This window comes from Petaurus breviceps, unplaced genomic scaffold (genome assembly GCF_028583685.1).
Source record: "Petaurus breviceps papuanus isolate PSGF00001 unplaced genomic scaffold, PetGlider_PUasm1.0 37, whole genome shotgun sequence".
Taxonomy (NCBI): Eukaryota; Metazoa; Chordata; class Mammalia; order Diprotodontia; family Petauridae; genus Petaurus; species Petaurus breviceps.
The window spans coordinates 105837472-105849838 of record NW_027186296.1 but is presented as its reverse complement, the minus strand read 5'-3'; the positions used below and the strand labels follow the sequence as shown (position 1 = coordinate 105849838).

The 12367-nt window shown below is 37.9% G+C and overlaps 1 protein-coding gene across 1 annotated transcript in view; it reads right to left on the bottom strand.

The window, feature by feature from the left end:
• The window catches only part of HECTD2 (HECT domain E3 ubiquitin protein ligase 2), a 127475-nt gene extending 119839 nt beyond the window's left edge, over nt 1–7636 (bottom strand). Inside the window, exons 1-2 of the mRNA XM_069099217.1 lie at nt 7512–7636; nt 6849–7162 (exon numbers count right to left, since the gene is read on the bottom strand). Of these exons, the coding sequence (XP_068955318.1) occupies nt 6849–7010 (162 nt within the window). The 5' untranslated portion in view covers nt 7011–7162; nt 7512–7636. The remainder of the gene's footprint in view (nt 1–6848; nt 7163–7511) is intronic.
• Between the last annotated feature and the right edge of the window lie 4731 nt (nt 7637–12367).

Below are 12367 nucleotides of genomic sequence, written 5' to 3'. Positions count from 1 at the left end.
AAGCAATAGTTTCCATATTTTATGTAGGAATACTCCACTTAAAAAAAAAAGTTTGTCATGTCCACTGACATTTTTTTCTTAGCCTGTATTTTATTCAAATTAAATGAAAAACCCACTATAAATTTTACAACACACATATTTATTGATAAAATCCTTTATAATGTTTATGCTTATTACATATAATTAATAATGTGGTAGGCTGTTTTTAAAAATATGGTGGAGCCAAAAATATAATCGTAATTCTTTTCAACTACTAATCAGGATCAATATTTTGTCTTTTTAATTGCCATAGTAGAGAACTCCATTTCATAAAATAAGGTATTACAAATGGTAGTGAAATGTGTATTGCATTGTTTCTTTAAACCGGAGAACTCTTTACTCACCTGAATGCAGAACATAATAAGATTTTAAAATTCAAACATTTGTTTCAACATACTATCACAAATCTAATATAAATGTTTTTCTTTAGATGGAGTAAGACCAACTATTTCATATTTGTCCATGACCAATGAATTATTTGTCTTTTCATATTTAGAAATATCTAATTACTTAATTTAAAAAGAGAATTATTTCTGTAACTGGTCAAGTGATTATTTAGCAAATCTGTACTTTAGTTCATTCAAACTGTGGGAATCTTTAAAATTAGGCAGCATCTCTTTTTGTGGTGGCTAAGAATCAGAAATTGAGGGGATGCCCATCAATTGGTGAATGGCTGAAAAAGTTGTTGTATATGATTGTAATGAGATATTATTGTGCTATAAGAAATGAGAAGCAGGATGATTTCAGAAAAACCTGGAAAGATGCTTACATGAACTGATACAGAGTGAAGTAAGAAGTAATTATTGTATCCAGTAACAACAATACTGTATAATGAACAATTGCTAATGAATAACAATAATGAATAACTTAGCTATTCTCAGCAATACAATGATCCAAGAGAATCCCAAAGGACTTGGGGTGAAAAATGTTATTTGCCTCTAGAGAAAGAACTGATGGCATCTGAAGAAAGACCAAGGCATTCACATTCTCATTCATGTTCTCTCTCCCTCCCTCCCTCCATCCTTCTCTCCTTTCCCTCTTCCTCTCTCTCCCCCTACCTTCCTTTCTTTTTGCTCTCTTTCATTTATATTTTCTTCCACAAAATGACTAAAATGGAAATGTTATACATGATTTCACATGTACAATCTATATCAGATTGCTCCCCATCTCAGGAATAGGCAAAAGGAGGGAGGGAGGGATAAAATTTGGAACTCAAAACTTAAAAAATTCTGACAAATGTTAAAAATTGTTTTTACATGTAAGTGGGGGAAAATAAAATTAGAGAGCATCTCTCTTTGTAAATTTATTACCTAGAGCTCTAAATTTCTCATAAATATACTAACTTCATATTTTTGTATCAGAATATGGAATCTGTATCTGTATCAGGAGAAAATTTCTGGTATAAAAAGAATTTGCTTTATCTTTATCATCTCTAAGAAAAATTGTCACTTCTTCTAATCCAAAACATTCAAAATAACGATAAGTAATGTACTAGAGAAGGAAATGGCAAACCAGTTCAATGTCTTTGCCAGGAAAACCTTATGGGCAGTATTATAATGCCATAGTCCACAGGGTCATCAAGTAAATAACACAGCTGAACCACTGAATAACAACAACAAATGCAATGTTAGTGAAAAGTAATATAAGGCAGCAGGCTTCACAATTACATAGAAGAGCCTTTTGTTTCTCCTTCAAAGTATTTAAATTTCTAGTCAGCCTTCATTTTAATGCACATTTTTTTAAAAGGTGATTAATAACAACTTGAAAAACTGCATGCAGTTCCTGCTTATATCCCTTCATGCAAGTGCTTATCTGTGAAGCATGTAATGTGCCCAGACAACATGAGGGGCACATTTACAACTATTGCTTGGAGATTTGCATTTTTGTGCTTGCATTGATTAAGCTCCATCAGTACAGTCTAAATTCTCCCAAATAATATAATTTTCATTCTACAATCTACATTGATTATATTTAAATTTTCTCTTCATGGGGTATTGTCATTAGTAGGTTTGCAAAGTAGCAAATCTTCCCCAGCATTAGTTTCAACAATGTACCCAACATATGTAAACAAATGAGAAAGTATCTTCGATTATATTTGTTGCCTCATTTACTCATGAGACAAAATAGGAAGATTTTAATTTCTTCATTAATAGGTCTCAGACACATGGGCAATTCTCCTTCTTCCCATGTTATTTTCAAGCGGAAACATTCAACGCTGTTTTGCATATTATCTGACAATATCAATAGCTGCAGGTAGCAATAATTTCTATTGAAATACTTTTTATATTTAGTAATTCAACAAGTAACCATAAAAAATGCAAGTGGGCCACTTAATAACAGAATTTTAAAAAATTCTTGTTTGGGCAATGTATTCAGCAACACACTTTTAAGAGAACCCTTCCCTTGATTATGTTTCATTCTAGCTGCATCTAAGCAATTCACATAAAGCAAACAACATTCTCTCCTCTCCATTGATAACACTGCTTATGAATTTCAAGGTATAGTGAATTGTACCTCTGTAATTGGGCTTTTTATTTTGTGTTTCTGTATTTCCACTACTCAAATCATCTCTATTGTCTTTGCTTATACTAGTTTTAGCTGCTCAAGTGGCTTTTCCATTCAAACTGGTTATGCATTTATCTATTACAAAGGGGCATTATTTCCACTATTTTTTAAAAAAGAGACACACATGAGGATAATTAAATGTAAATGTTGAAAAGTTCAAACAACTTTCTGTAACTGTTTTCAAGTAATCCTAGTTATTTAAAGTTGCATTACTTTGGAAACCAGATTATAGAGTACTCACCCAAATGGATAATGCTGAAAAATATGACACTTTTAATGTCCAGTTTAAATGCAACAAAGAGCATTGAAACACTTCTGTTTAAGCCTTGTTCTTAATGAGGTTCCAACTCAAAGTTGAGCTTTTTTTCTGAATACCTTCTTAAATAGTGACTGCAGTGCATTTGTTGTTGGTTGGGGGCAAATTTGTCTTTTTAGTCTTACTTTGCTTTATTTTTATTTGAACTTTGTTTTCAGTGAAATAAAGGGAGGGTAGATTGATGCAAGAGCCATACTCATAAATTATCTGACAATTTGAGTCATTAATTCCACCTTACTTTTGGGCATTTCTGATTATTGGAAGTTTTCCCTACACCAAAAGTAAATCTCTTCTTTACTGAATTTTAGTTCTGCCCCACCCCAACCAGCCCTACTCCCACCAACCCCAGGGGCCAAAGAACACATCTACTTCCTTTGCTCTGGTGTAATTCTTCCAAATCTTGAAGACAAAAAATTGATTAATCACACAGTAATAATGATATACAAACTACCAAAAATTAAAGAGCAACAATTTCAGGTTTTCCTCACCTTTTAAATGAACTTCTTGAATACAAACTATTTGTAAGCCAGTTCTTGGGAAATCCAAACACATCTTTTCATAAAACCATTGCCATAAATGACACTTGGTCTTCCATGTTAACCCACAAAACCATTTTTAATATATTAAATCACTACAATACTGCACACTTGCCATGGAAAATAACAGAAAATAACATTAATACCACTGCAATTAGTTTTTAATTTGTGGAAATGAATTTTTAGGGCCTTGATAATTGTAGTTATCATATACAGTTCTTTTTGTCCCATAAATTAAAAAAAATACAGTGTAACCTGGAAAATTCTAAGGAAACATCAGAATGAAGCAGACTGTTATGACACAATTTTAACAATCATACTGTTACCCTTAAAAAGACAGTCATGCTCCCAGTTGGTATACTCAATTTGCAAAAGACCCATATACACAAATGGCAAGTGATCATCTCTCACTCACAAATTCTGGCAATCCCTTTAACTTTTTCTCCTCCTATTAGTTGAAGAAAATGATGTTGCTATTATTATTATTAATCAGAAATAACTGCTTTAATGTAGTAGTTTAGGGATTGCAAGATGGTATAGTGATTAGAGGGATGGATTTGGAAGAAAGAAGACAATTTCAAAGTCTGCCTTAGACACTTAGAGGCTGTGTTTCCCTGGGGAAGTCACTTAATTTCTGCTTCAGTTTCCTCATATGTAAAATGGGGTCAGTAATATCACCTACTTCACAAGATTGTTGTGAGGATCAAATGAAATAAAAAATATAAAGAATTTTGCAAACCTTAAAGTACTATACAAATGATAGCCATTGGTATTGAAACCTGACCCTCAAAATCAAATTCTGGTTATTTGGAGAACTCATCTAAACCAACATCATCTCTTTTCCTATTTAAAGGTAGGACCTACATTTATCATAATGACAATAAACAATCTGTATCCATATAATACTTTACAAAGCAGTTTTACCTACAAGTATTATACATTATCTCATTTTTCCCCTTTTGGGAATGGTACCTAGCCTGTCTTTTTCCTTTACTGGCTGAAAACTGTTAATGCTCATTCAGGCAATTTTATTCTCACACGTATTTAATAACTCCCTTCCCTCTTCCAAGTTTTACTTCAGGGGAAAAAATCTCTTCATTTGTGAGTCAAATAAAAGTTAGATTTAATCATGGCTAAATATATAAGTAATGTCAATGATACACCAGTAACTAAGAAAGTCATACAATAAAAGGTTAGACCTAAGAATGCCATTAGCTTCTAAAACACTTGAAAAAGTCAGATGCCAGACAGAACCAAACAGAAATCCATTTAAGCATCTCTACAAGTCTCCATTTGCCTTCATATTCTCCTCTATATATGTTCAATTTTCTTCAAGACCTGGAATGTCACATAAAGAACTACTTCTTATTCAGTTTTCTATTTCTTTTAATTACTAGTATTGTAAAAAATTCATTTCTACTATATTCTACCATGAATACACATTATTTCCATTATGTTAGTGGTTAAGTAGGTAATCTGTTGGCCAGTCTTGGAACCTAAATACCATTTATAACATTTTCTATGAGAAAATGTAGATGGAATACCATATAATCTATTTATACTACTGGAACACAATCCATTTGCCCCATTCAGACCTCTTCTATAATCTAAAGAAACTAACCAAGGAACCAGAAATAACAAAATTTGAAGCAGTGTGTGAAGAATTCCTTTAAATCAACCTTCCCCCAAGTTAAACTATAACAAATAAAAAAAAAACTTACTTCATTTAATTATAGTTCACTATTTGCAACATACAATAATTTAGGATTTAAACTTTCTCTAATTTCCATTTATCACAGCTTTTGTGCTATTCAGTCACATCCCACTCCTGTTTGGGGTTTTCTTTGCAAAGATACTGGAGTGGTTTGCCATTTCCTTTTCCAGCTCATTTTACAGATGAGGAAACTGAAGCAAACAGGGTTAAGTGACTTGCCCATGAGCACATACCTAGCAAGTATGTGAGGTCAGATTTGAACTCAGGAAGAAGAGTCTTCCTGACTCCTGACGACACTCTATCGTCTGCGCCATCTAGCTGCCTTTAAACATTTCAAAAATTTACAGCACCAAAACACTATTCTTGCCTGATACAACACATTAATAAAAGACTGAATTATTTTAGTAAGATACTTAGTCATTTGAGGGTGGTTTTAAGAAGTGATTTACTAATGGAAATTTACAATATGCACTAAACTTTCATTTACTATTTTGGCACACAAAGTTCACTGTTATTAGTATCAAGGCTTTTTATAAACAAGGCAAACTTCAAAAAAAAGTTTTCACTTCAAGTATGTGCCACAGCAAAATATCAAGATCGGAGTGGAATTCTGTGTGCCAAGTTAATCAGTGTTACAACTGTCAGCAAAAGGAAAGGAGGGGAGAGGATACTATGAAGAAAATAAACCATGCTCACTGGTATAGGCTAGCATTATGAAGCTTGAAATGCTTGGAAGTTCTTTAAAATTTGTCTTTGAAGAAAAATCATTCTGGATAAGGTCAGATAACTTTAGCTTCAAATGAAATGTCTAGGGAAGCTTCTGAAAGTCACCATTCTATACCTTATGAAAAATAATGCTACCACCCATATCTACCTCCCACTTACTTGACAGAAATGGAAAGGTCACAATTAGATGGTTAAGTCACTAGAGAACAGGTTGAGTATGATGGGGGAGGGAGCAAAAACAAAGAAATGGGGAAATTTTTCTTCCCTCAGAGGGCAAGCAGGTACTAGCCAGATAATCCATCCTTAAACAAGTGACACAATTGGATTTAAACAATTCTGCCTATTAGACACAGAGGAGCACACAAAGATACTGGGATAGGGACTGGAAGTGTGATTTCATAGGTATAAGGAACTCTCAGGTCAGGATACTTTCCACCAAAGCAGGAGATCGGTACCTCCTCTCTCTGCAACTCATAATCTTAGGTTAAGTGACTTGCCTAGTCATACAACTACCATGAGACAACGGTGAGACTTGAACCCCAGATCTCCCTGGCTTCAAGTCTAGCTCCTTATCCCTTATATCTCATCCCTCCGTTAAACTAAGAGGAGAAATAAATAATTAATTAAAAAGCAGGGGGTAGAGAACCTTATCCATATATTTCAGAAGCTTTTAACGTTCAATTTGCAAACTGCTTCCGAAGTCTACAATTAAACTATTTTTTAATATTAAAAACGAATTAGCCATTTTGCTTTTCTATTCTCAAATTCTATTTTTCATTTATCAAAAAACAATACTTTGGTAATGAATCAAGCTAATTAATCTCCCTTTCTCTAACATTTCCCCCCCCCCCCAAGATGCAGATTCACTTGAGTCTTTGAGGGTACACACACACACACTCCTTCAGCATCCCAGTCCCGGAGGCTCCCTAGTGACATGTGCGGGCAGACCTACCCCAGACGCTGCCGTGCTGGATGGGGCGAGGATGGGGGGCAGCTTTTCTCGCTCCTCTTCTTTCCCTTTCTCCTCCTCTTCCTTCTTTCCTTTCTCCTCCACTACCGCTGCCGTTGCCGCTGCCGCCGCTGCCGGAGAGGGATCCCGAGTGTCCTCATTCATGGTGTCACCCCACAGCCGAGGGACCCCCTTCTCTGGAGCGGGAGGGAGAAGCGATGAGGCGGCGGGCTGCTGGGGTGGACCGCTGCTCGGGACCGTGGTGCTAGCGAGCACGGATGCTGGGGATGCCGCGGATGCTGGGGATGCCGCGGATGCTGGGGATGCAGGGATGCAGGGGATGCTGCTGATACCGCGGCCGCGAGAGGGCTCCGCTCCAACCGCTGGCAAACACCTCCCCCTTCTCTCCCCGCCACCCCCGGGCCGGAACACCAGGCAGCGGCTGCCTCGCTCTCTCCCCCTCCGCTCGCTCGCTCCCTCCCTCGCCGTGCTCCCGCCCCCGCCCCGCCGCGCCGCCGGCGACAGCGGCTTCCTCCTGCCAGCCAGCCCGCCCGCCGGGCCCCTCCCCCCGCCGCCCCCAGCTCCCTGGCTCCCTCTCCGTCACCTGGGGGCTCGCGTCCCGCCCCGCTCCTTCCCTCCCCCCGCGTCGGTGAGTCAGTCAGTCACCTGGGAGCCCACATCGCCTGCCTCGGCCCCGCGCCTTCCTCCCGCCCGCACCGGCCCGCGCCCCCGCAGCCGGCCCCGCGCGCCAGCTGAGCGCTACCAAGCGAGGGCCGGGCTCTCGAGCAGCCTCCCGCCGCGACCCGCCCGGGCCGGGCCGGGAGCCCCGGGAGGAGGGGCCGCCCCAGGAGCCGCCATATTTGTGGATGGGCTGGGGCGCGAGACGCGCTTGGAGACCCGCCGAGAGCCGCGGGGGCGGGGCGCCCGAGCAGGGTTGGCCGACGCGCTGGCTTCGGGGCGCGCGGGCCCAGGCCGGGCCGAGCGGGTCCGGGACCGCGCGGTCTCCTCTCCCCTCCGCGCTTGCAGAGGCGCCTCGAGAGCCAGCCCTTGTCTCCTGCTGCTGCGAGTGAGTGCGAGCACCGCCTCCTCGGAGGGATCCAGCCGGGACCCCCAGCCTCCCCCTCTTCCTCCATGTGGCCCCAGGCCCGGGCCGGGCCGAGGACTCCTGCCCCTTCTCAGCCTCTCCCCACCCCCTCGTCTCTCTTCACCCCCTTTTCCCCCTGCTCGATCCTTCTCCGTGCTTCTTGTCCCCACCCCCACCTTTTCCTCCCTGTCCCTTCCTTTAGTCAGCCAAGAAGCTTTTGTTAAACTCTGCCAGCCTAGGATGTGCCAGGTACAGTGCCCAGGGTCCCGAGACCGAGAAAGGCAATGACTAGCCCTCTGGCTCTGATACAGAGGACAAATACACACACACCCCTATGCGTGCGTGTATTCATAGATGCATATGTGTGTATACATATACATCTGATCCGTGAGTGTTTGTAATGTGTAAGTATGTACATAGTTAAGTACATATATAAGTATAGTGTGAGGGCAGCTAGGTGTTATTTGTGGGTTTAGATGTGGTCTCAGATACTAGCTGTGTGACCCTAGAAAAGTCACTTAACCCTCTCTATCCTCAGTTTCCTCATCTGTAAGATGAGCTGGAAAAGGAAATGGCAAACCACTCCAGTGTCTTTGCCAATAGGACTGAGCAACAAATAGTATAGTATATTAAGTATGGGTAAACTGACATATAAGTATATATTATATATATAGTTGCTTATAATATATAATATTTTTAATTTATGACAATATATGGTAAATAGAATTTATTCCATACAATATGTATTATATATAGTGTAAATAAAAGTTAATCTCAGAGAGAAGGTACTAGGGATAAGTGGAACAGGAATGGCCTCCTGTAGATCAACCAACAAGCTGTTTATTAAACTCTTACTATATGCCAAGCTCTAGCTAAGTTTTAAAATAGATATGGAATAGTCCCTGCTTTCATAAACCTCATTTTTCCTCATCATACCCTTCCCTTCTATGTCTTTCTGTCTCTGGCTCTCCCATCCTATTCTTTTCTTCTTTATAGGCAGCAGATGGCCTATCTTGCTTCTGCTACAATTTCTTCATGTATAATAATGACAAAGATATCAGAACAGACTCCAGATTCTTGTAAAACATTGCATTTGTACAGCACCTTTCTTATAAGGATTTAATTGAGTAAAAAAGTTATAACTACTATTTAGTAAAAAATTACCCACCAAAGTTTAAATTCAAAATACAATAAATTCTCAATAGATTTTATTCTTCTCACCATACATATACTCTCCTTGTGCCCATCCAATCCTATATGTTTAGACATTTCTAATCTGACTAAGAAATAGAAATGATGCTATATGCTTCCAGAAGTTAGCATAAAATGGTAAAATATTAGAGCTAGAATGGGTCTTTGAAGACTCAGGAAGACCAAATAACTTGACCAAAAATATGCAGTTATTAAGCTGCTAAATTTGAAGTGTGAATTTCCAGAATGTTAGACCTACCCATATTTGGTTATAAGGGGCTTTTTTTAGGTATTACCAATGCAAATAGAAATAGTTTTTTTTTAATTATGGTAACATTTTGTATTATTCATAACATTGTACCCATTTCACTGGCATAGATAATCGTATCTTTTAATATCTCTCAATACTACAACATCCTGTTTTCTGGTGGAAATATTTTGTAAACATAAAGTCTGCAGTAATAGGTCTACAGTATTGAATGTCAATGTTAAAATCAATGCACAAAAAAACTCTCCAAATTATAAATGCTAGGTTTTCTTAATTTCAAGAAAGTCTGTCTTCTTGTAATTCATGAGCTGTCACTCTATTTTTATTTTCATTGAAAATAGTTTAGAAATGTGTTATCTACTCAACAGACAAGTATTTATTAATTACTCTTGGAGGGGAAAAGAATCCATCTTTAGACATTATGAACTGACTTTACCCTGGAATCTCATTCTTCCCCCCCACTAAGTTATTCTTGAATTTGTTTTCAGGCTTCTCCTACCATCTTAAACAAACCATGTCCGTGGTGTAGAGCTGACTTCCAACTATGATTATTATAGAATCCCCATTTGAACAATATTGAAGTTATGGTTTTGGCTTTGTTTTGGTTTGTGGGGGCAAATAACTAGGAAAAAATTATCCCTGGAGTTATAATTTTCAGCTACACTCAGTAGTTCACTATACAAGTGCTTGGCTGAAAATGACTTAGAAGTAAATACCCTATTCATTTTTTACCCTTTGTACAATGATAATGAAGATATGTGTCTATGAATGTGGTAAGATTTAATAGAATAAAATATTTAAAAGTAAATGTTTCTTAAAAGGCATTTCTGAATTTTGAATTTCTAGGATTAGACAAGAATGAGTAACAATACAATTCCCTACTGTTTTTTTTAAGGCTCAATTGCTTTCATTATGTAGAATTCTTCAAACATTTTGGAATTAATCTTTTACTTACTACAGTAAGCATAGTCAGTTCAATCTCTGGAATTAATCTTTTACTTACTACAGTAAGCATAGTCAGTTCAATCTCTCGCTGTAAGGAGTGGTGGTCAAAATGGGATGCCAGAAAACTGAAGTAGGGTGAAAAAAAATGGTCTTTGATGTCTACCTCATTCGTTTTTCAGAGCTGTTCTGTCAGTATATTTCTGGGATTTTATAGCCTGTTTATGAGGTTAGGTTGCTAGGATCCCAAGATTTAGAACTAGAAGGGACCGCAGAGATTACCTAACCCAATACTCATTTAACAGAGGAGTATGATATAGATTGCAGAGCTATGACAATTTTGCTATCATGCTGATAGTTTCCCTGTGTATGAATCTGTAATTCTGGTGACCTAACATTTCATTGTTATGGGTATTAACTCCATAGAAGTATATCAGAAACTCTGTACTTCCATGGCTGGGTTTGTGAGTTATGTGGCCAAAGAAAATCACCACTAGATATCTAAATATCTCTTAATGAATCTTTTCCAACTTGGCCAACCTCATCCTCAGACAAAATACACAATCTATAACAAGGTCCACATTCCAGTGTGATCCAAAGGTATGACCTTTTAGAACCCAGGATCATCTCCATGCAATAATTAGGCAGGAGAACAGGACTTGATAGGGTGAATTTATCATTACTTAAGAATCTAGGTATCAAGAATGCCCTGAGATTTCTGAATAATATGCTATACAAACCATGGGCCTCTTAAATTTCTTTAACTCAGACATATTTCCTAAGCTATTTTATTCATTCATTCATTTGTGTGTTTATTTATGCCTACCATTGCAGTCACCAAATCTCAAGGAATAAGTTGGTTTTGTTTGGAGTATCCTGTTGCTGCAACAAATGTTGGTGTATAAACTGCAGTTGTCTTCAAGGCCATTCCCTTTTCTTCACTCAGGGATGCTATGATGTGAGATAACCCAAGTAATGATTTTATTTGTTGCCTTTTGGGGACAATGAACCCAGCTATATCAGTTCTTTCATTCATCACTAATGAGAATCTATAAACCGTCCTTCTGTTTAGCTTCTACTTCTTTATGCCTTCTATTCTCATTTGTAGCAAGAATGACAATATAGAGAGGGTTCAATTCATCCAATAGTATATTACCTCACTATCACTGAACAATGACAGTACCAACAAGTACATTAATGCATATGGTCTCCAAAATGTGATTTATAATGCTCCCTTGGTAGATTAATGACTATAAAGAGCTTAGTACAGTGCTTGGCACATAGTAGGCATTATGTAAATAATCATTCCCTTTTCCTTCCCTTCTCCTGCATATACATGATTATAATAATAATAGTTCATTTGTACATAGCACCTTAAGGGTTGCAAAGCACTTTACATACATTATCTCATTTACTACTCACAACCTTATGAAGGAGATGCGATTATTCTCTTTTCACAGAGGAGAAAATTGAAACAGAGTGGCTAGTTGATTTGTTCAGGTTCACAAAATGTCTGTGACAGGATTTGAACCCAGGCACTAGATCTGGAGTTTAATGTGAGTGTCAGTGTCTAAATAAGCATAAAGTCACATTTGAAAATCTAAGAATGGAACTGAAAGAGTTTTCTCTTGATTCCAGTCAAAATTTTGAGTTCATAGAGAAGAATTGAATTAATTATTCAATTATACATAAAGGAAAGCTTCACTAATTTTAGCTAATGAGAAATAGAGGAAGAAAATATGTCTGAATTAATGAAACCTACGTTAAAAATATAGTTCCTCTATTTCTCCCAAGTATGTGCCAAAATACCAACTAGGCTAACTTTAATAGTTGCCAGATGTCCTGACAGCCCCACTAAGGAGAGTATATAATTAGTGCATTGATTATACAATGTGTGACTATAAAAGAATGCTACTGATTTTTTTTACAAACATGTCAGAGCTTATACATTCAAATGAGCATTCTTCAAGGATATCCTTCTGGAAGCTATATACACAATTGTGTTGCCATTGCTTAAAACATTTTTGGAATTTCCCT